Source organism: Rattus rattus, chromosome 7 (genome assembly GCF_011064425.1).
Source record: "Rattus rattus isolate New Zealand chromosome 7, Rrattus_CSIRO_v1, whole genome shotgun sequence".
Taxonomy (NCBI): Eukaryota; Metazoa; Chordata; class Mammalia; order Rodentia; family Muridae; genus Rattus; species Rattus rattus.
The window spans coordinates 9,704,200-9,726,317 of record NC_046160.1 but is presented as its reverse complement, the minus strand read 5'-3'; the positions used below and the strand labels follow the sequence as shown (position 1 = coordinate 9,726,317).

The window sequence follows — 22,118 nt, the reverse complement described above, 5'->3', positions numbered from 1 at the left end:
AGACTGTCAATTCAGAAACTAATCGGTCCAAAGCTTTGATCTCTTTCTTTTAGGAGCAAAAATCCTATTTCTGCCTCTGATCATGCATGTCTGAGTGTCTCACTGGGGGCGGAGGGAAACAGAAAAGTGAGTCAGTACAATTGAAGGGTCTTTGTTTCTCTGAGAGGCTCCTGCTTTCGGGGCTTGTGGACGGTGTGTTCCATACCTACATCCGTGCCTACTCCTCTGGCCATGTTGTGCACTGAACTTTCAAACCATAACAGAAACACCAAAGCTTGGCAAAGATATCATAGGAATAATTATCTAATTTCAGAACATGTTATTAGACCTACATGATGCGTAATGAAGTTAACAATGTTCGTTCACGTTATATTCACCAACTCTGAGCTGTTCACGCACAGTGCCAAAGTCTCCCCACGGAACCTTCGAAAAGACATGCAGAGGAGCTGAAGAAAGCTTTCAAGAAGTATCACACACACACACACACAGGTATACACACACGTACACATACATACACACACACACACACATGCACGCACACACACAATGTTTGGCTGTGCAGCCATCTAAGGTGAAACTGCTAGAGGTCAGACCTACCCTGGCCATGGTAGCTGGCCCTCACACTTCTTAAGTAGACACTGTAGAATTGGCAAGGCGATGGTAGCCGAGCTGGGGTCACCCAGGCAGACAGTCTTCCTTTGACTGTCTGTGGGCTGGGGCATTTCTGATCCGCCCAGCTCTCACTCTTCCCTGGGGTTCTGGGTCTAGATGAAGCTTGGTGTAAGGGGACTGTTTGCTGCTGTTCCCTGTTGACTTTAGCCGGTAGCTATGTTTACAAACCCAGGTTGGTTTTCCCAGCACAGTTAATTAGACCAAAGACATCTGGTGTGAGGGCTGGGGAGGGCATCTGCTCAGACCCCCCCCCCCAGCAGCTATGGGCCAGAGCTGGGCGGAGCTGCTTAAATAGGAACAGATCTATAGAGCAGACTCCATCAAACCCACCTACATCTCTCAGGGAGAACCATGGCTACCTTCAACCTGACTTTCCCATGACTAATAAGTCAGCGTGGTCCCCACTTTCTGAGTCTTAGGGGACCAAGAAGTCAGAGCCTAAAGGCCTACCTACCTCAGTGCGATCACAGGCTGAACGTAAGAAATTTACCCCCTTCCTCTCCCACTTTCAAAAGAACCAGTCACAAGTTTTATTCCCTTTCTAATCGCAGACACCCTCCCTGGGTTCGATAGGAAAACCTCCCTGGAAAGCCCCTCAGAAAGAAGGTTCTAAATTCTTCCCCCAACCCCTAAACTTTAACCCCTATTCGGTCTCCTCAGTCCAGGACACTGCAGGAGGGGAGAAGTTTCCTGCCCAGAGGAAAGCAGGGGGGAGCCCGAGGAAGTGAGACGACCTCGGTGGACAGTTTCAGGGCCCTAGGGAAGTGGAGAGCCACGAGGGGGAGGGGCAGCGGCTTATCTCGCAGGAGGGGGGAGCTCACTCCAAACAGCTAATGCACTGGCGTGTGAAAGCCCCTCAATTAGCACTAATGATGCAATCAGGGAGGGAGGAGGAGGGACCAGAAGTTCTGATGGAGTCAGCACCAACTTACACACAGGGCACACACTCACTCCCTTCCTAGGACACCGTAGCCCCTTCAGGGCAGGCGGATGCACACACTCCACAGACAGATGTGCGTGCACACTAATGTACTTGCTGTGTAGGGTTCCAACCCCCTACTGGCGGGTCAAAGATCGGGGTTCTCGGGGGACGGGGAGGAGCTCGGCTGTCTAGATGTGGGGGTCCAGGAAAATCAGAAAGTCCTGGTAGAAGGTAGTTGAAAAGCACTCTTCTGAAACCTCACGATTAACTCTTAGACCAGTCCCCACTCCGCGATCTCGCAGGTGCGGGGCAGCCTCCCCAGACCCTCGCCCTCCACCACACTCTGACCCCGGCCGGTCCCAGAGCAGCCTCACCCGCAGAAGGCGGGAACCCCTGTTCACCGCCCCGCAGCCCCGAGTCCCCCAGGAGGCAGCGTGCACCCTTGCGATCCCTGCACGCCGGCCCCTCGGAGCCCGTTACCCGCCGGCCTCGCCCCTCCAACTCCCCGTACCCCGCCGGCCAGCTCTGCTTTCGGCCTCCCGGTCCCGTTATCCAGCCTGGCCTCGGGCTTGAAGCCCCTGCGCGCCGCCGCCCCTCCCCGCTCTCCGGTCTGAGCTCGGGGGCCGCGCGCCGGGCAGGGCCGGAGCCGCCTCCGCGCCGCTTCCCAGGCCGGGCTGGCCGCGGGAGGAGGTCCCGCTGTCAGTCAGCGGGGAAGGCCGGCCCGGGCGGCCAGAGGGGCGGCGCCGAGGACTGGCTCGGCCGGGCGCGGGGAGGCGCTGGCGGAGGGGCGGGCGCGGGGTGGCTCCGGGCCTTATAAGCGGCGGGGCAGGGCGGGAGGGAGGCAAGTGTCAGGCCGATGTGCCGCCGCCGGGGGGCCGGGGTCGGGCTGCCCGGGCCATGCGCGCGGGCTGGGCAGGGGGCCGGCGCGGCGCGAAGCGGAGTCGCCTCGAGCCTGAGCCGCCCGGGGCCGGGGCCGGGGAGCCGCGCGCGGCCGGCCGGGGGAGGGAGCGATGCGGCGCCGGCGGGCGGCCGTGGCCGCTGGTTTCTGCGCCTCCTTCCTGCTGGGCTCCGTACTCAACGTGCTCTTCGCACCGGGCTCAGAGCCTCCGCGGCCAGGCCAGTCCCCGGGGTCCTCGGCAGCCCCGAGCCCGGGCCGTCGCGGGGGCCGTGGGGAGTTGGCTCGGCAGATTCGGGAGCGCTACGAGGAGGTGCAGCGCTATTCCCGCGGGGGCCCGGGACCGGGAGCCGGCCGGCCGGAGAGGCGGCGCCTGATGGACCTGGCTCCGGCGGGCCGGGCCTGCAGCGTCCCCGGCCCCCGGGCCCGGCCCCCGCCCGACGGCGCTCCGGGCTGGCCCCTGCTCCCGGCCCTGGGCTCCCCGGCCCGGGCCCGCGCCTCAGGCTGCGCCGCGCTCCGCAACGTGTCTGGCGCGCAGTACGTGGGCTCTGGCTACACTAAGGCTGTGTACCGGGTCCGCCTGCCCGGCGGCGCCGCGGTGGCGCTTAAAGCAGTGGACTTCAGCGGCCACGATCTGGGCAGCTGTGTGCGCGAGTTCGGGGCGCGAAGGGGCTGCTACCGCCTGGCGGCCCACAAGCTGCTCAAGGAGATGGTGCTGCTGGAGCGGCTGCGGCACCCCAACGTGCTGCAGGTACGACAGTGGGGTTCCGGGATGAGGGGGCTGGCTGACCACTCTTAAAAAAACTCTTTGGTCTTACAGAGTACGTAAAGCTCAGGGCGTCGAAGACTACCCAGTGCAGCTAGGTGCAGAACCCAGATTAGGGAACCACTCAGCACCACTCTGCCAGTCTCTCACCCTTTGAGTAGAACACTGTGCCAGCTTACACACATCTCTTAAAGACAGAGGCAAGGACAAGAAGGGTCCCAAACTGGCGATAAGGCAGCAATTAGGAGTTGTGACCATAGAGGACCCTGCTGCTGGCCAAAGCTGGCGGTTGAACACCAGAGTATTATCTCCAGTCATAGTGACCTCGAGTCCAACTCCAAAATCCAGCTTCAGTCAGCTCCCAGATTCAGAAATAGGATTTCCCCCGTGTTGGTAGAGCCTTCACCACACTTCTTTCAAAGTCCAGCGACATGTCTGGCTTTGGAAGTGGTGTTAAACCTCAGTGAGTATGGGAGGGGCTGAAAAGAGACCGTTTATCTGACTTGACCCTCAGGGAAACCCTCATTTCCCACTCTGCTCACGCTCACAGGCCATTGGAAGGGATAGAAGGGCCAGAAAATACACAGCCTTTCCCAGAAGTGACCGTGGCTTTCCCTGGGATTTCAAGTGGGTCCAGCTGAACCACAGGGGAAGCCTTAGAGTGTTAGGCCAGAAGACTCAAGGTCTGCTAGTATGAATACCACACTCTTCTGAGTGTGCTTAGCCAGGAGACTACAGACAATTCAAAAAGCCAGAGGCATCTTTCCTAGTGAGAAACTCTGTGTTCACTGGGGACCCAGGCAGGAAGGATGCATCTCATACCTCATCCATCCAAGGATGCATTTAGAGCAGACCCTCACACTGCCAACACCATCCAAACACAACCCATTAACTCTCGCTAAGGTCTCTGCCTTGGGTAAGACAGACTACTTACTTTCTATGCATACGTGTGAGGTGACTGAAAGGGGACCCCTGACTGCTCTTGGCAGGTTGACATAAGTGTGTACAGACCCCCCAGGTGTCCATACCACCCACCTCACAGCTCCTCAGATTCACTTTTTTATACCCAGAGAGCTGACCAGGAGCTCAGCAGTCCTTTCTTTTATTTCCTCAGCAGTGAGAAGGGAGCCCCAGGCCTGGAGGGATCTGTGACCCACATAGAAGAGGTCAGAACACGACTTGTACTCCTAGTGGTTCCAAGTCTCCCTAGAACATGCCCCCAGTCCTGGCCAGACTCTTGTGACAAGTTCTGTCACAGTCCTAGGCCCTGCATTGGTCCCAAACACCCGTTTTGTGTGTTTATGTCTGGCTGCATGGCTAACACTGACTGGAGCTTAAGGGAATGAGCGGCTGGTTACGTGGCCATCCTAACTGGGAGGGTCTTGCTTTCTTTTCCTCTTCTGGGTTCTTGGGAACTTTCTGGAAACCCTGAGGTGCCAGCCAGATTCTGAGGGGATGGAGAGGCCCTGGCCAAGTGACTTAGTGGGGCATTCATTGTTAGTTGTTCAAGGCCATTTATCAGGACAGGTTTGACATTCAGTGGGCTTTCCTAGCCGTAGGGATCCCTACTTTGATGGCCTCACCAAGCATTTCCACAAGTATCCAGCTACACCCACAACCAGACCCACAGACTGGCCCTTGTCTGTATGTTGTGCCCCAGTAATGAGGGCACCAGAAAGACATTACAAGGAACATGTCTCACCCATGCCCGCTCCAGTGTGGCATCTCTCACAAGTCTTCCAGTCCGAGGCTAGAGCGAATACCCTTAGGACAGAAGTGTTCAGGGTCCTAGGAAGAGTGAAGTTTCCTAGTGTATCTTGGGGACAGCTTTGAGGATGAGATTCTCATTTCTTCTCTGACTACCAGGCCATGTCCCTTCTGGCTGCTTCAGTTAGGCTGCCTCTGTGGCCAGCACAGTCTGCCACGGGTCTTCTGTTCAAAAGGTCTCTGAGCTGTGGGTGCCAGGAACCGGACATCACATTGCTTTAATACCTCCTAATCATTTAAAATTTCAAAACCGTGGGACTGTTTGCTGAACTAGGGAGGAGCCAGCGGACTTTCTAAAATATCCCAGGCTCCTGAGACCCCCTTCGTCCTCTCTGGGCAGCCTCAAGTTACACTGTGAGCTCTACTAGTCAATACGAAACAGCCATGGGACCAGGGGCCCTTGAGGGACAGCTCACTGTGCCTTTCCCGGCACAGGCTCTGGTCACCAAGGGGACTGCCTGGGGATCTTTCTGTCTTTTGGGCCCTCTTTATCCACCACATACTCTTCCTCCCAGGGTGGATGCCTCTGTCGCCCAGGGTCAAAGGGCACAAGAGTATTCCCTCTCCCTACCCCATCGGCCTAGGGCCTCACCAGGCCAGCCTGGGCTGCAGATTCTGACCATGCTAGACTGGTTTTCTCTTCCCAGAAGAACAAAAGATGCAACTGTAGTCCTGCTTCTTGCTTCCTGGGGGGGGTGGGGGTGGGGGTGGGGGGGGGGGGGGGGGGTGGGGGTGGGGGGTGGGGGGTTAATGGTGTCTTTTATTTTTTTCCTGAGGGGTGTTGATTAATACCTCGTTAATAGTGCATTTAACGACCTCCGGGTGTTTAATAACCTTCAGAAGTTTCCCACAAAGGCTCACACTGGAACAAGAAAATGAGAACCAGGCCCCAGGGCTGCTCTCTTTACCTTCCCCAATGCCCATCCTGAGTCAGGGGCCTCCCTGGGCTGACTGGGGTATGGAGGGAAAGAGAGAAAGAAGGGTCCCTCAAGGGCCCCTGGTCCCTCAAGGCACGGCCCACGTCATCTGTTAGACTAACACTGAGTCTACTTCTCTGGCAGGACAGGATTGGGACTCCTGGGAGGAGAGTGGGTGTTTGGAGCAAGCAGGGCAGCTGGGGAGGATGCTGGCAAGAGGAGCTGCTATGTACAGCATATTTAGGCCAGGGGCTCCCTGTCCCCCATCTCAACCCTTCACCACTGTCCCTTGTAGGGCTTGGACAGCTCAGCCTTTGTGCTCGCGCTCCGTAGGGTGCTGGCTGTTTGGAGCCCATTGTGCTAAGCCAGAGCTGTGCCCTGAGTTGGGAGAAACCTCGAGAAGAGGCCACCATATGAGAATGCCGGTGTGGGTGTTAATGTTAAAGGCTTCCTGTGCTTTTCCCTGCCTAGCTGGGTGGTACAGGGGACCCTCCCCGGGGTGAGGAAAAAGTGCATGGCACGTATCATACTCTCTCTCACAGACCTTCCCCTGAGAACCCTCTCTCGCTGGATCTCCCGTTTATGCCACCTATACACAAAGAACACCAGACGGGCCTCCCGGCTCTAGAGCGTTGAGATGGAGGAGGAATCCACACAGATTGTGGGAGGGAGGGAATCAGATGACCACTTGCTGACCCGTGTATTAGCAGAAAAAACACAGATTGTGAAATCCTGGGGACACTCATTTCGATCCTAGCGCCTGTGTTTATTAGCTGTATGACCCATTTAACCTCTCTCGAGGCAATTTCCCCACCCCAAATTAGGCATAATGACCGTAGCCACACGCCGCTGCTGGGGTGATTATAAGAATCAGAAAGACTAGCAAGATAGCTCAGTAGGTAAGAGTGTGATGCCACTGATCTTCCTGATGGCCTGGTTCACTCCCTCAAACACGCGGTAAAGGGAGAAAACTGACTCCTGAAAGTTGTCCCCTGACCTCAGCGCACGTACTCGATCATAGCATACACACCACAATAATAATAATTAAAATAAAGTTTAAAATTATGAACTGATTGAGCACATAAATGCATTTAACACAGTGCCTGGTAGGTACATGGTGGCTAAGCCTCCCATTTCCCTGATTAACAAGAGCTGAAGGGCTGATGTCACCAAGCCAGTAGAAACCAAGGCTTCAGGAACAGAGGCCAAACTTCCCAGGCAACACTGTTCCCCACTGGCCTGAGCAAAGCCAGAGGGAAGTCATCAAGGGCAGAGGGCAGGGCATCTGAGAGTCCGATCTTCCCCTGTCTCTGCCTCTACCCTGTGACCTAATGACCTGCCCTGGATGTCCCCCAGCTCTATGGCTATTGCTACCAGGACAGTGAGGACATCCCGGACACACTGACCACCATCACAGAGCTGGGCGCCCCTGTGGAGATGATCCAGCTGTTGCAGACTTCCTGGGAGGATCGATTCCGAGTAAGCAGGGAGGAGGGTTCAGGCCTGGGCTTTTTGTTGGGATGGTTCTCCCTTAGAAGGCAACCTCTCAGAGCAGCCTAAACTCCTCAGTCCAGAGGGGAGGAGGGACGGAAGGATGGCTGGAGGGAGGGAGGAGCACACACTGGCTCGGCCATGGGCCAAAGGGTTAAAAGTAAGAACAGGACAGAGGATCCCGGCTTTCTGTGTTCCTGCTGTTCTCCATGCTCTCCACAGCATACGTGCACATCCATGTGAGTGAGTGTACACACATATACATTCAGGAGGGCATCTGTGTGCACAAGTGTGTGGATGCACGCGCACACACACACACACACACACACACACACACACACACACATCACCTTTTACACAGCTGGTATAGGAAGAGCAGTTTCCAGGGATCACAAATAACCTTACACACATTTGTCTGCTTCTTCTCAACCTGAGGGCTGAAACCCCTTTGGGGATGAAAAGACCCTTTTCACAGGGGTTGCCCATCAGATACCCTGCACATCCGATTTACATTATGATTCATAACAGTAGCAGCATTATAGTTACAGAGTAGCAAAGCACAAGGTGAAGTGTATCAAAGGAAGGGCTGCAGTGGCTTAAGGAAAGTGACCCGACCTGCCCACGTTCCTGTTACTATCTCACTCCTATTGGTTAGTCCAGCCAGGGGTCAGTTGGAGATCAATGACCTTCCCAGTGCCCAGGGACCAGAAAGAGAAAGACCAGCCTCCAAGCTAAGAGCCTGTGAGTCCAGCCGGCCTGACCCAACCTATGTGTCCACCCGCAGATCTGCCTCAGCCTTGGCCGCCTCCTCCACTACCTAGCCCACTCCCCTCTGGGCTCGGTCACTCTGCTTGACTTCCGTCCTCGGCAGTTTGTGCTTGTGGATGGGGAGCTGAAGGTGACGGACCTGGACGACGCCCGCGTGGAGGAGACGCCGTGCACTAACGGTGCCGACTGCATGCTAGAGTTTCCAGCCAGGAACTTCAGCCTGCCCTGCTCGGCCCAGGGCTGGTGCGAGGGCATGAACGAGAAACGGAACCTCTACAATGCCTACAGGTAATGACCGTACGTGGTTGGGACTCCAGCCAAGGAGGGGACTGGCAGAGTAAGAGCCTCATGGGGGTCAAAAGGCCAACGGGGGAGAATAACCTTGACCGGTGGAACCACAGGGGCCCAGTCAGGAGAGAATGTGGCCATGGAGCTAAAAATAGTGCTGAGGAGAGAGCTAGGTTGGAGGGGCAGCTGGAGGCGTCTTAAAATAGTGTCACACTCAGGGCCTAGGACTGCCAGAGCCAGCATATGTCTTCTTGACCTTCACAAAGCTCATGGCTGAGAAGCCCCAGCTATGGGGCTGTCCCAGTACCGGGGTCAGACAGAGGACACTGTGGCCTGGAAGATGAGGCTAGGAAGAGAAAGGGCCCTCTGGTCCTAGTTTGGTCTGAAATTAGTTGTAGTCAAAACTGAGCCCAACCCCACACCTCATGGCTGAGTAGTGTAGGCTCGTCTGGTCCATCCTCCCAGGCCACATTGAAGTCTCTCCCTCATGGAAGTGGAAGGGAAGGGATGCAGTTCCAAAGGCTGGGCCCCTGAGCCCCTGCCTCTTCTCTGCCACAGGTTCTTCTTCACATACCTCCTGCCACATAGTGCCCCGCCTTCCCTCCGACCTCTCCTGGACACCATCGTCAACGCTACAGGTAAGCCTCAGGACGTCCGCTTCTCCTCACCTGCCCTTGCCCCATCAGAAGTGGGGACAAGAATGACCCTGGAATGTGCAAGGTCTAGGACCCGTTACATTCTAAGATAGTATTCTGTGGGAAGGACCCTCCTTAGCCACCGAGCCCTGGCTTCCCATGGGAGGACCGGAAGCTGGTCATGTGGTGAGAGCTCTCCCACACTTTGCAGGAGAGCTCGCCTGGGGGGCGGATGAGACCCTGGCCCAGCTGGAGATGGTGCTGCACCTGTTCCGGAGTGGGCAGTACCTGCAGAACTCTACAAGCAGCAGGGCTGGTGAGTGACCAGGGCGGGAACCCAGGGACGGGGCAGGTGGGAACAGGTTCAAGACTGAGTGACCTCCACCCACTGGGCTATGGCTTATCCTTTCTTCCGGGCTCACTTGGGGTCACACTTCACTTTGAAGTCGTGTCTCTGACTGACCTAAAACAGCTAGCCTTTGCCTTGAGCAGTTGGGTGAGCGCCGCTGACACCCCTCTCTAAGAATGGCTTCAAACCCCTCCAGGAGCTGCCTGGATGACTTACCCCTGGGGCCTTGTTCTCCTCAACTGTAAATTGGGTTCAAAATAATTCACCTAGCAAAATTTCTTATGGCGGTTAAATAGCCCACAAGGTGTGTGAAAGCAATTAGCACAGTTCCTGTTGCACAGCTGGGTCACAATACACATTTGCTTCTCTTTCCTTCCCCTGCACTCCTAGGGCATGGAGGGCAGCAGGAGGAGGGGGTAGCCTACTCCGAAACCAGCCAAGAAGCCCTTCCCCCGGGGATGGGGGGTGGGGGGGAGACTATAGCTACTGTTACAGGCACTGGTCCCTCTACAGAAGCCTAAGGGTTTAGCAATGGTTTGGGGGGGGTGCAAGGGGTGGGCAGCCTCAGTTTTCAAGGAGGCCTGACCAGCCTTAGGGGTGGGGGAGCCCTCGTTAGCCCTGTAAATAAAGTTTAACGAGGTGAACAATGGCTGCCTCTGTCCCTGAGGACTCTGTTTATGGGGCCATAAATCACAGGCAACCCTGCCTGGACTTTGGTCTAGTCCCTGGCAGGAGAAGGAGGCAGTAGGGTGGGGTGGCCAGAGGCCCAGGGCTTCTGCATTATCAGTCAGCAACTGGGGCTCCTAGGTCAGTAGGGAAAGCCAGGGAGCCAGAGGCCCACCTCTCAGCCTCTTGAAGAGCCTGTGCACTTACCGAGCTCCCGGGGCTCTGAGCCTCAGGGAGGCCTCAAACTCTTGAAAGCCTGCGTTGTGGTACTGTGTGTTAATCTACGTGCCTCTTAACCTCAGGGTCTATCTTAGAGGCTTAGCTGACCATTCCCCCAGAGTCAGGACCAAGTATGTCTGAGGTTCTGAACCGTTGCAACACATGGGCAGGACTGGAATTTAGTCAGGAATCCTCAGGCCCCACCCCAGGCCTTCCCAAATCAACATGTGCATTGTATAATATTGCATGGAAAACCATATGTACCACGATATTGGAGAAGCCCTGCTCTAAACGTCTAAAATGCCCTGACCTCCAAGCGCATCCCAGACAGCTGGTATCTCTGAGTACGTGCCTGGCCCACACGTGCCCTGGGCTGTTGATACTAGCTACACGGTGCATGTCCTCAAAGCCAGTCTGCCTGGCTGTCGTGTGAGCTTGAACGGCTCTGGCTGCCCTCATCTCCCGGCTGGGTGTGCTGGTCTGGACGTCAGCTTTCATCTAGCAAATGGGTCTCTCAGTCCCTGTTCACAGAGTGGTCCTCAGCCCTCACCTGGTCACACAGTTCTCACTTTCTGCCCTTTACCTCTCAGAGTACCAGCGCATCCCGGACAGTACCATCACACAGGAGGATTATCGCTGCTGGCCCTCCTACCACCATGGCGGCTGCCTCCTGTCTGTGTTCAACCTGGCTGAGGCTGTAGATGTCTGTGAGAGCCATGTTCAATGTCGTGCCTTTGTGGTCACCAACCAGACCACCTGGACAGGTGAGCCAGAGGCAGGGGCTATCTCAAAAGAGTGACTGTACTTCTCCAAAAGATTTGAGGGGCCCCCCTCAGAAAAGCCCGAGGGCAGGCAGAGATGACGAGAGAGATGTAGATATATATATAACCTTCAAGGCAGTCACTTTATAGAGTAACCTTACCTCCAAGAAGAAACATACCTGGCTCTATAAACTCTTATCTCTGCTCCTAGGTCGGAAGCTGGTCTTTTTTAAGACTGGATGGAACCAAGTGGTCCCTGATGCCAGCAAGACCACGTATGTGAAGGCCCCTGGTTGACGGGTTGCGGGCCTCGCTGACCAGCTGGGTTTGCCTGCTGCAGGCGTGACTTGCATAGCACCCGGGAACCCCGCAGACAGAGCTAGCGTCCCAGAGCAACTGATGTGACCAGGACAAACGTGCAATATGCAAAAGTGTTAAAATGTGAGTTTGCCAGCTTTCGGTCTGAGACTGTTGCTCCCAGCCTGAGCGTCACTGGTTGGGATCTGATTGCCTCTCTGGAGCTGTGAGCAGGGCTCAGGCTGGTCTTAACTGGGAGAGTCCCATGGGCAGCCCCATTACTGCATTCACGGTTTGAGAATGTAGCCAGGCACTGCTGCTGCTGCTGCTGCTGCATAAGCCACAGTGGGCAGGAGCTGCACGGGGACAGTCAGTCGCAGAGTGTTCTCTCAGCTCAGCTCCAAATGGATCGCCGGGGAATGCTCCAAGATGTGAGGGAGCCAGCCCTGGGAAGGCTCTCTGGCCTCTCCCTACGGCTTGCTCCTCAGCCAGCCCCAGGTCATGGGCAGCAGTGCACACATCCATATGAGCCAAGACTAGAGTGGAGGAGCAGATTGCATTTGAGCCAGGACCTGGGGTGGGGGTAGGGTCGGGGCCTTTCTGCCTCATTTGCTTTCAGTGAAAGCCACCAAGCAGCCGAAACCAGGCTCTCCCCCTCCTGGAGTGTGCATATCCAGAAGCTTTTGTACTTCTTGTTCATGAAATTGTTTATTTTTGTAAAAAAAAATTAATCAATTAATAAAATGATGTTTTGTGACAAATACTCCCCTCAGTCATGAGTTCTTTTTTTTTTAAGATTTGCTTATTTATTATTATATATAAGTACACTGTAGCTGTCTTCAGACCCATCAGAAAAGGGCATCAGATCTCATTACAGATGTTTTTTTGAGCCCACCATGTGGTTGCTGGGAATTGAACTCAGGACCTCTGGAAGAGCAGTCAGTGCCCTTAACCACTGAGCCACCTCTCCAGCCCAGTCACGAGTTCTTGAGAAGCTTGTTTGTTACTCGGCCCCAGTTAGCCTGCAGACGTCTGGCTGGTGGTGTGTCTGATGGAGGATGGCAACCTGTGGGGAGCGAAATCTCTGTGGCAGGTTTCTTAGATCCTTTCTTAAGCAAGAAATACATACAGTGAAGAGGAAGAAGGCTCTTTGGAAGAAGGTGCTTCGGTTTTCAAACCAGTACACCTTGCCTTACAACCCCTTTCTGAGGACAGAAATGACCACACCTAGTTCTGCAAATTTGAGAAAAACACACTTGCAACCTGGAGTGGCATGGCAAAGTCACACCTAGAAAGGAATGCTACTGTCCAGAAGGGATACTCTTCCCTCCAGATGGTGCACACATAGCCACCTATCTCTCAGTTCCTGGCTGCATGGGTTCCTACAGACCTCAGAACCAGATCACAATACCTGCTGTGTTCCAGCCCACCATAGCAACCACGATTTCCAGGGGCAGTGGGCAGAGAAAATACATTCACTTACTGAAGCCTTGGGTGACGTCAGAGAAGGGAAGCCTGGTGGGATGGGGAGTGTGGGTCTGTTTCAAAGTCAAGGGAGACAGAAACATGAAGAGACAGAGTAGCTTTGAGGCTACAGAACCAGACCAGAGTGGCCGGCAGTTCTGAGGAGCACTTCCTTTGTTCACTGTCTTATCTGGCTAAAATAACTTCCCTGCGTTTATATGTCAGTAAATCAGATAGGGTAATACTATCTGAAGAATTGGAATGGATGAAATTCTGTCCGCAGCCAGTGCTGTGGTCATCCTGGCAAACATTGCCACTGTTTAGCCGTTAACGGGGCACTCGGCGCTTGCCCTGATTGTATTTGTTAACTGAGCACTCAGTGCTTGCCCGTGCTCTGTTCACAGAGAGCACCCAGGGCTTCTTCAGGGAGTAAGGCGTATCAAACTGTCTGAGCAACCATGCCTGAGGTACCGCCAACCCTTAAAGAAGCACTGCCTTTGACTAGAAAGAATGAGACTGAGCTCCCGGGCCAGCGCCTGGGGAGTGGAGTGTGCGGCAGACAGAAAAAGCTAGGAAGAGGATTAACTTGAAAGCAGAAAATGGGATTAGGAGACTTTGGGATACTGTGCCCACCCACCCCCTGTCCACGACAACAGCTTCTGGCATTTTCATTCTTTGGCCAGAACATGTAAAACATGGTTACCCCCTGCTCCCGGATCAAGGGGCAGACAGTGGCTTGACTAACTTGAATTGTTCTCCGCTGCCCTTCCATGCACTTTTCCTTTAATCCTCAGGGCAATGAGATGGGTGTTTGTGCTGGGGGCTGAAAGCCAGGACCTAGCGTGTTTTCAATACCTAGAAGCCTGGGGTGTTCTTCTCTCATCAGATCGATCTCCGGAAGCCGGCGTCACCCACACGGGCAGTGATAAACTCACACATGCCACTCCACAGGGATGGGATCCCAGACTACACCGTACTTCTCAGTTAGGGTTTTACTGCTGCGGTGAAACACTGAGAGGGTGTGTTTAATCACAATCCATCACTGGAGGAAGTGAGGACAGGAACTCAATCGGGGCCGGAACCTGGAGGCAGGAGCTGATGCAGAGGCCATGGAGGGTGCTGCTCACTGGCTTGCCCAACCTGCTTTCTTATAGAACCCAGGACCACCAGCCCCGGGGATGGCACCACCCACAATAGGCTGGGCCTCATCCCTAATTGAGAAAATGCCTCACAGCTGGTTTTTATGGAGGCGTTTCCTCAACTGAGGCTCCTTTCCCTGTGGTGGCTCTAGCTTGTGTCAAGTTGACACACAAAACCAGGCAGTACAATTGACCCCACGTCAGCTTGACACACAAGCACATCACCATTAAGCCACAAGTCTTACTGTCTTATTCATCCCCAAGATCTAAATATCTTTAGAAGTCCCACGGTCTTTACAAACTCAAACACATTAAATGTTCAGTCCCTTTAAAATATCTACTCTCTTTTAAAACCCTAAGTCCTTTACAATTTAAAGTCTCTTAACTGTGAGCTTCAGTAAAATACTTTCTTGCTTCAAGAAGCAGGAAGCAGAGCGCAGTCGCGATCAAAGCGAAGCAAAATCGAACTCCAACCATCCAGTGTCTGGGATTCACTCACAATCTTCTGGGCTCCTCCTAAGGGCTTGGGTCACTTCTCCAGCTCTGCCCTCTCTGTAGGCTCTGTTTGACTCCATTGCACCGCTGCAGTTCTTGGTGGTCATCCCATGGTCACAGCATCTCCAAAATGCTGGGGTCTTCTGCTGCAACTGGGCTGCACTTTCACCAATAGCCTCTCATAGGCCCTCTTCATGGTGCCAAGCCTCGATTTCTCTGCATGACCCCTTCAGTCCTGGGCCTTCGACTGCCACTGAAGCTGCACCTTCTCCAGCAGCCCTTCTGGTCTCTCACAGTGCCAAGCGTCAGCTGCTCTCCATGGCCTCTCCATGCCTTTAAAACTGGTACTACCTGGGTGACTCTCAAAGTACCAAGTCCAGTTGTCAGCATGAGGTGCAACCGTGGCTGTGTCTGGAACACAGCTTCTTCGTGCTCTCGGAAAACACTTCCCAGAAGATTTCACCCCTCACCCCGGTGATGCTGGTCTCTTCTTAATTATTGCTAATTAAGAAGGTCCAGCTGACCAGCACCAATTGTCCCAGTAACATAAGAGTTTCACTTTAGTAGTTCTGGAATCTTGTTGATCACGGCTGATCCTTTAACCTCAGCTAACCAGAACCACGGAATCTTAGATCAAAATAGTCACAGCCCTGAGAGGGTCTTCAATCTTCTCTCTGAAATTTCACAAGCCAGGCCTCCGTCATCTGCACGGCTCTCGGCACTCTTATCTTCCAAGCTCCTACGGAACATCAACACTCAATGGCTTTCTAGCCGGAAGTTTCAAAGTCGTTCCCAAAAACAGTCAGGCCTATCACCCCCCTCACACTGAAGGACTGGCTTGCTTTAAGGCTGAAGAGAAGACGTCTAAATCCAGTTCCATTTCTATATATCCATGGTGAAATAACAGCCGTGGCCCAGACTTTCAGGGGAGTCCTCTATCCCATACATCCTTATTGAGGTTCCCCCTCCCTGAAGGAGCTCTTACTCTCTGATGAAACTTGACCCTTAGAAGAAAAATCTTAGCTAATACAATGTTTTGTGGTCCTCCAGATGTAACCAAAAAAATGTAGCCAATCTATGCTATTAAAATTCTACGGGAGGTGCCTAGGGACATAGCTCAGTGGATAAGCCCTGTGATGCCTAGGCATGAGGACCTGAGTTTGGGTCCTCAGCACCACATAAAATCCAGGCAGAGGGGCTGGAGAAATGGCTCAGTGGTTGGGAGCACCGACTGCTCTTCCAGAGGTCCTGAGTTCAAATCCCAGCAACCACATGGTGGCTCACAACCATCTGTAATGGGATCTGATGCCCTCTTCTGGTGTGTCTGAAGACAGCTACAGTGTACTTATATATAATAAATAAATAAATCTTAAAAAAAAAAAAAATCCAGGCAGAGTGACTGTAACCCCAATGTCACATGGACAAAAAACAAGATGTCCAGAGCTTGCTAGCCAGCCAGTCTAGAAGAATCAGTAAACTCCAAGTTCAGTGGCAGACCCTGTCTCCAAGAGCAAGTCAGGGGGCTGGAGAGATGGCTCAGTGGTTAAGAGCATGGATTGCTCTTCCAGAGGTCCCAAGTTCAAACCCAGCAACCACATGGTGGCTCATAACCATGGGATCTGATGCTCTCTTCTGTTGTGTCTGAAGACAGCTACAGTGTACTCATATATTATAAACAAAGGAGTTGAAAAAAAAAAAAGAGCAAGTCAAAGAGAGCTAGAAGACACCCATCAGCCTCTCTCCTCCACTGGACACACGCATGCACGCAAACACACACGTATGTGTATACCATACGCACATATCACATGAGCACACCCAAATATTCCGTGTCTTAAAACCCAGTAGTGAAGATAATGATGGAGAAGGGCTGAAAACATCCAGACTGTAGAAACCCATTGTGGCTTCTTGAACTGCCATTGAGTTTTGAATTTGCCACCTCAGGCCAGTATGGTGGCTCAGCAGATAAAGACACCTGCTGCCAAGGCCGACAGCCTGAGTTCAATCCTTGACACCCACGAGGTAGAAGGAGGGAACCAAATCCCACAGGTGCTCTCAGATCTCCACACAGGTGCCAAGGCATGCACCCCCCACATTCTAAATAACAAATAGTTAAATAAAACATAGTACAGATGTAAAGAGAAATCTCAATTTTAAAAAACGAATAACTTGCTATTATTATCTAAAGAGATATTTTCATTCTTCACGCAGATCGTACCAAAGACAAGTACAAACCCTTTGTAACACTTGCCTGCCTTTGCCGCTGTTGAGCATCTCCGCACCCTCAGGAGTCTCCTATATCTTTGGCCATCTTATAGCCCGTCATTGAGATTCCCCTACTTGGAAGACTCTTAATCACTAGCAGATGCGATCACTCTATTGGATATACCCCCTTCTCTTTCATGAGCTTACTGGACATACCACCAAATCAGACATGTCCAACAAAGCCATTTAAGACACTTAGAAGACATGTGGCGGGAGGCTGACCAAACAAAGGCATGCATTGGTCATATCTCTCGCCACTGAGGGCCTGCTCACCTGGACCACCAGAAACATTAGTTCCCCAGCAACCGCCTGGCTGTTAACATTTTTCTACACCCAAGGAAACACTTGCTGATCCCTGCTCTTTAGTTCTTATCTCAGAGCCGTTTCCCTATTTGTCACCAGACATTCTCCCCATCCCCATGGCGACAGCCCTGTGGACAGGCTTTTGGTGCGGAGCTTTCTAAGGATTCTGGAAAGTGTAAATAGATTGGGCCCACCACTTCCCCTTATCCACACTCTTATTTGACCCTTCAAAGAGCTCTCTGGTAGATTATGGAGGCATGGTTTCTCCTTAGCATAGCCCGGCTGCCTTGCCACAGGAGGTGGGGTTCACTCAAGTGCTCTCTAATCCTGCCCTTAGCGATCCTGGCCTACTCCCTGGCTTTCATGCTGGTGGGCGGTTTCCCAGACCGCCTCTGGTGTCTCTGGTTCTTCACAAAGGAGTCAACTGCAAGAAAAGCAGAAAAGCATCTCACTCTATCCTGCCTCATTGGGAGAGCAGTCTTATTGGTCACAGGGAGTTGCTGGGTACAAGAAAGGCAAAGAAATAAACCCCACCACGTGGCTGGTTTTCCGTGGCTTAGAGATTTAAATCGCTGCATTTATCTGACCTCGTGCAGGAGGCAACACAGGGTTATCCGTATCCCTTTTCATGTAATGGTACACTGCCTTGTTTACACCGTTCCCTGGGTTGTATAGGATATAAATTGACCTCAGTGATCTGGTCTTGTCTCGTCATTTTTTTTTTCTGCTGTCAATAAAAAATTTAAAGACAGACGTTTTTCTAAGAAACAACTACTGTCCTCAGGGTTCAGAAGTGTTGTAATTAGAAAGGAAAGTTTGCCTCCTGTCTCGACTCCCCTGTATCTTCTTCTACCAACCTTTGATGCTAGGAGGAGTCTTCTAACTCCATCGTCAAACCACACACAGCATCATGTGGTTATTAAAATGAGCTTCTTCTTTAAATGTAGACATCTCCTGAGCACATTTAGTACTGTTTGCCTTGAGTGTCAGGATATTGCTAATCTAAGAATGGACTTCCCATGCTGAAATTTAAACAACAAAAAAAAAATTACCCACCATCTTATCACATGCTGAAATGACTTTTTTGTCCCAAATAGGCTTCCCAACAATTTGCCGAGATAAAGAGATTTCCACAGGGCATATTTGGGTTAGAAACTCCCGGGTAAGAAACTTTGAGGCTTGAGTCTTTATGAAGCCAAACTGTGCTGCTTATGAAAATACGGGCTGATGACAACGTATGCTTTTAATCCCAGCACTTGGGAGGCAGAGGCAGTCATATTTCTGTGAGTTCAAGGCCAGCCTGGTCTGCAGAGCAAGTTCTGGGACAGTACACAGCAGAGAAACCCTATCTTGAAAAAGAAAGAAAGGAAGGAGGGAGAGAAGAAGGGGGAGGGAGGGAAGGAGGGAAGGAGGGAGAAAAACATACTGAGAGAAGAGTGAATGCAAACTTTAAGAAGAGTCAAATGGGCTAGAGATGTGGTCGTTTGGTAGTGTTTGTGCATGATGCTGAACTCAACCTCCAACACAGCATAGGCTACGTAGTGGCCACACCTGCAATCCCAGCACTTAGGAGGTAGAGGCAGGAAGATTAGGAGTTGAAGACCATTTTCAACTATATAGGGAGTTTGAGGCCAGTCTGGGATATGTGAGACCCTGACTCATGAAAGAAAACACATAAGAAGATTCAAACACCCCCTAGATATTTGTTGCAGTATTGTTTGGAATCACAAAAATAAGAGCTATACAGAAATATGAGAAAAATACAGGCTGCAGAGATGGCTCAGTGGTTAAGAGCACTCACTGACTGCTCTTCCCAAGGTTCTGAGTTCAAATCCCAGCAACCACATGATGGCTCACAACTATTTGTAATGAGATCTGATGCCCTCCCTCTTCAGGTGTGACTGAAGACAGGTACAGTATATTCACATACACAAAATACATAAATCGTAAGAGAAAAATACATAAACTATAGTGATAAATGAAAGAAATAAGAGGCAAACCTAGGCTCTTCCAATGATGGGAAAATAAAAATAAAAAAGAATGGAAGGAAATGCAGAGGACTGACGCATCTTTATAATAATATTTTTCTTCATTTTCAAATTTTCCATGTCTGCTATGGTTTTTTTTTACTTTTTATTATTTATACGAACATATAATGAGTTTCACTGTGGCATTTCATACTTACACATCACTACCTTTGCAATATTGTTTGAATAATAAAAATACCTAATTGTTTGTAGGGGTGGGTATTGAATACAGGACTTCACACCTGCTGGTTACACACTCCACCACTGAGCTCTATGGCAAACCAAAGTGTGTGTGTGTGTGTGTGTGTGTGTGTGTGTGTGTGTGTGTATAGTTGTGTGTATGAGAGTGTGTGGGTTTGTGTGTTGTGTGTATGTATGTATTGTATATGTGAGTATGTGTGTATGTGAGTGTATATGTGTTATATGTGTTGTGTATGTATGTATGTATATATTGTGTGTATATGTGATTATGTATGTATATGTTGAATGTGTATCGTGTGTATATGTGAGTGTGTATGTATGTATGTGTTGTATGTTGTATGTATGTTGTGTGTCTTCTTTCTTTTCTTTTTAGTTACATGGTTTGGGAGTCATGGGATATGTACACAGAAGTGCAGGTGACTAAGGAGGGTCAGAGAGGTCAGATCCCTCTAGACCTGGAGCTACAAACAGAGCCCAAGTGTAGGCAGTGGGATCCAAATTCCGGTCCTCTGGAAAAGCAGTGCACACTCTTAACCACTGAACAATATTTCCAGCCCCTTTCTGTGACTTCCAATCTGTGTGCTTTGAGTCATTAACTGCAATTTAAAATTAAAATAAGATGGACACTTGTGGGCCAAACAAGGCACGTCTACAAGTTGCCTTCAGCCAGCTGACAGCCGGTTTGTGAACTCCAGCATAAACACCATCTCAGAAGTTCTAGCCAGCTGCCTTCTTTCCAGGTACCCGGGCAAGCAACCTCCTCTCCCACGAAACAGTCCACGTCTCTTGGCTCGACCTTCTGCTGCTCGCCCTGAGTTGTTGATGAGGGTGGTGAAGCGTGGCAGTCCTCAGACTCAAAAAGGCTTGTGAATCTGTCCTCGGCTGGAAACAGTTCTCCTGCCAGAACGGGAAAGCTGGCCACGTTTTTGGTATTAATTTGTTTCTCCGTCTGTCTCTTATATTAAGTGTGGCTGTGAGGAATGGATTTGATGCTATTCGAATATGCCCAATTTCATCGGTACGCCTCTTCACTGTTGTCAGATGGTGCCAGCCAGTCCAGGGCCCTGTTCCCAGCCTGTCAATCAGACTTCAGCAGTCTATGTATTGATCACTGTCCACTCTAGCACCACTGCCCTTCCTGGCACCTCTGAGCAGCGTCAGAGGACCAATGCCCAAGCATGGTTCTTGGGTAAGATTGTAGCTCAATGGTGCAGTACTTGTCTAACATGCTAGGGCCCTGGGATCCTGTCAACTTCTGAGCACAGCCTGCTTTGTCTCTCAGATGCTCTAGGCAAACTCTCCATCTCCAGAAGGTGACTTCCCTTCAATGACCCAAGAGGCTTTGCCACACAGATTTCCCGGTGTTCTCGGATCCTGGATATTTGACCATAGACTTTCAAGTAACTATCATTTTTGGCCCCTGATCGATTATCTGACCCCACTAATTCAGTGCTGTCCCCACTGTCCTGAACCATGGTAAATTACATCAACAGGCTATTTTAGGATCCTGGGCATTAATCAATTAATTACCAATCAATAAACAAACGAGTTGAGACTTGGAGTAGCCACTTCAGCTTCTACACAGTGAACCACCTCTTTCTGCTCCATTCAGGACCCACTGCGGCCACAAATGCCTCCTATTAGTTCTTAGTTTATTTTGGGCACTGCAGATGCTGCCAGATGTTTACTTTTAATGTGAGGAGAATTACACTACCCTTGTGGTTGAGGAAGCAGAGGGGGAGCTCGGGGCTGTGGGGTTGAAAAGCCCCTCCACAACTCAGCCCCTAGGGCTCCTGCCCCCTCCCCTGCAGTTGTGGCCCAGCCCCCACCCATATTGCCAAGTCAGCAGATCCACACTCTTCCAAGCATGGAGGGTCTTGCAGCCTCCAGAGCCCAGCCGCAGCACACATGGCCCACCATGTGGGGCACACGTGTGTAACTGAGGTCATGCCTGGGCTCTCCCAGCCCCCACGGCTCTGCTATGGAGGCTCAGTGAACAACCCCTTTCTCACCTTGACCTTTATAACACCTCCCTCATTGACAAGACGAAAAGGGGAAAAAATCCTTTGAATAAATTGGATTATTTGTAAAAGACAACTTCTCATACTTAGGACCACAGCAGATCCCAAGACTGACCTCAGAGTCCAACAGAAGCTTGCCCCCTCACAGTCATGCCCCTGTCTCCTGGTCCTGTCATGCTTGCAGGACTTTCTGCCACAGGGGGGAACTAAAGCTAATGGCAGAGGCCAGCATAAACGCAGATCTTACATCTGGGTTAAAAAGCCTTCCAAAGTACAGCAGGCAACCATCTACAATGTAAACAAAGCTTTGGAAGGAAATCGCCAAATCCTACGTCACCTTGAACCTTTCTCTGCTGCTCAGAACACCACTACTACGTCCACCTATGAGTTTGCTTTGGTCCGACCTCCTCACCATCATGGACTGTAATCACTTGGAACATCTTCTCCCTTTCTTTTTTCTTTCTTGGTGCCAGGAAGCAGGACCCAAAGGACAGGTCCTAACCAGAACACAGTCCAATCACCTCCGAGACCGGGGAATAGTAAAGAGCTCTCCCGCAGCCTGGCCCAGCCAGGGACCGGGGCCAGATCCACGCTTACTGACAGAGGACTTACGAGTATTTCTGAGTTGACTTCAGCCCACACGCTGGATTCTTCTAGGAATGCCTAGAAAATATATATTCCCAATCCCCACACCTAAGCCATCCATCCCAAATTCAGCAGTGATGGAGAACCAGTAGGAGAAAGGAGAATCCCCCTCAACAGCTTTCTTACGTACTCGTCCCCCCAAGCATAA

At 51.7% G+C, this 22,118-nt stretch overlaps 1 protein-coding gene across 1 annotated transcript; it reads left to right on the top strand.

Moving 5' to 3' along the window:
- The first annotated feature begins 2,434 nt into the window (after nt 1–2,434).
- Nucleotides 2,435–12,176, top strand: Pkdcc (protein kinase domain containing, cytoplasmic). Its single transcript, XM_032908773.1, has 7 exons — nt 2,435–3,240; nt 7,296–7,418; nt 8,215–8,486; nt 9,045–9,124; nt 9,333–9,437; nt 10,946–11,119; nt 11,328–12,176. Exons 1-7 carry the CDS (start codon nt 2,605–2,607, stop codon nt 11,411–11,413), a joined length of 1,476 nt encoding a protein of 491 aa, XP_032764664.1. The 5' UTR covers nt 2,435–2,604; the 3' UTR covers nt 11,414–12,176.
- The last annotated feature ends 9,942 nt before the right edge of the window (nt 12,177–22,118 follow it).

Excerpts from the sequence above, each read along its gene's own strand:
- Pkdcc (XM_032908773.1), top strand. The coding sequence starts at position 2,605 with ATGCGGCGCCGGCGGGCGGCCGTGGCCGCTGGTTTCTGCGCCTCCTTC. Across the intron at positions 3,241-7,295 it reads GGCACCCCAACGTGCTGCAG|CTCTATGGCTATTGCTACCA; the intron begins GTACGACAGTGG and ends GATGTCCCCCAG. Across the intron at positions 9,438-10,945 it reads CTCTACAAGCAGCAGGGCTG|AGTACCAGCGCATCCCGGAC; the intron begins GTGAGTGACCAG and ends TTTACCTCTCAG.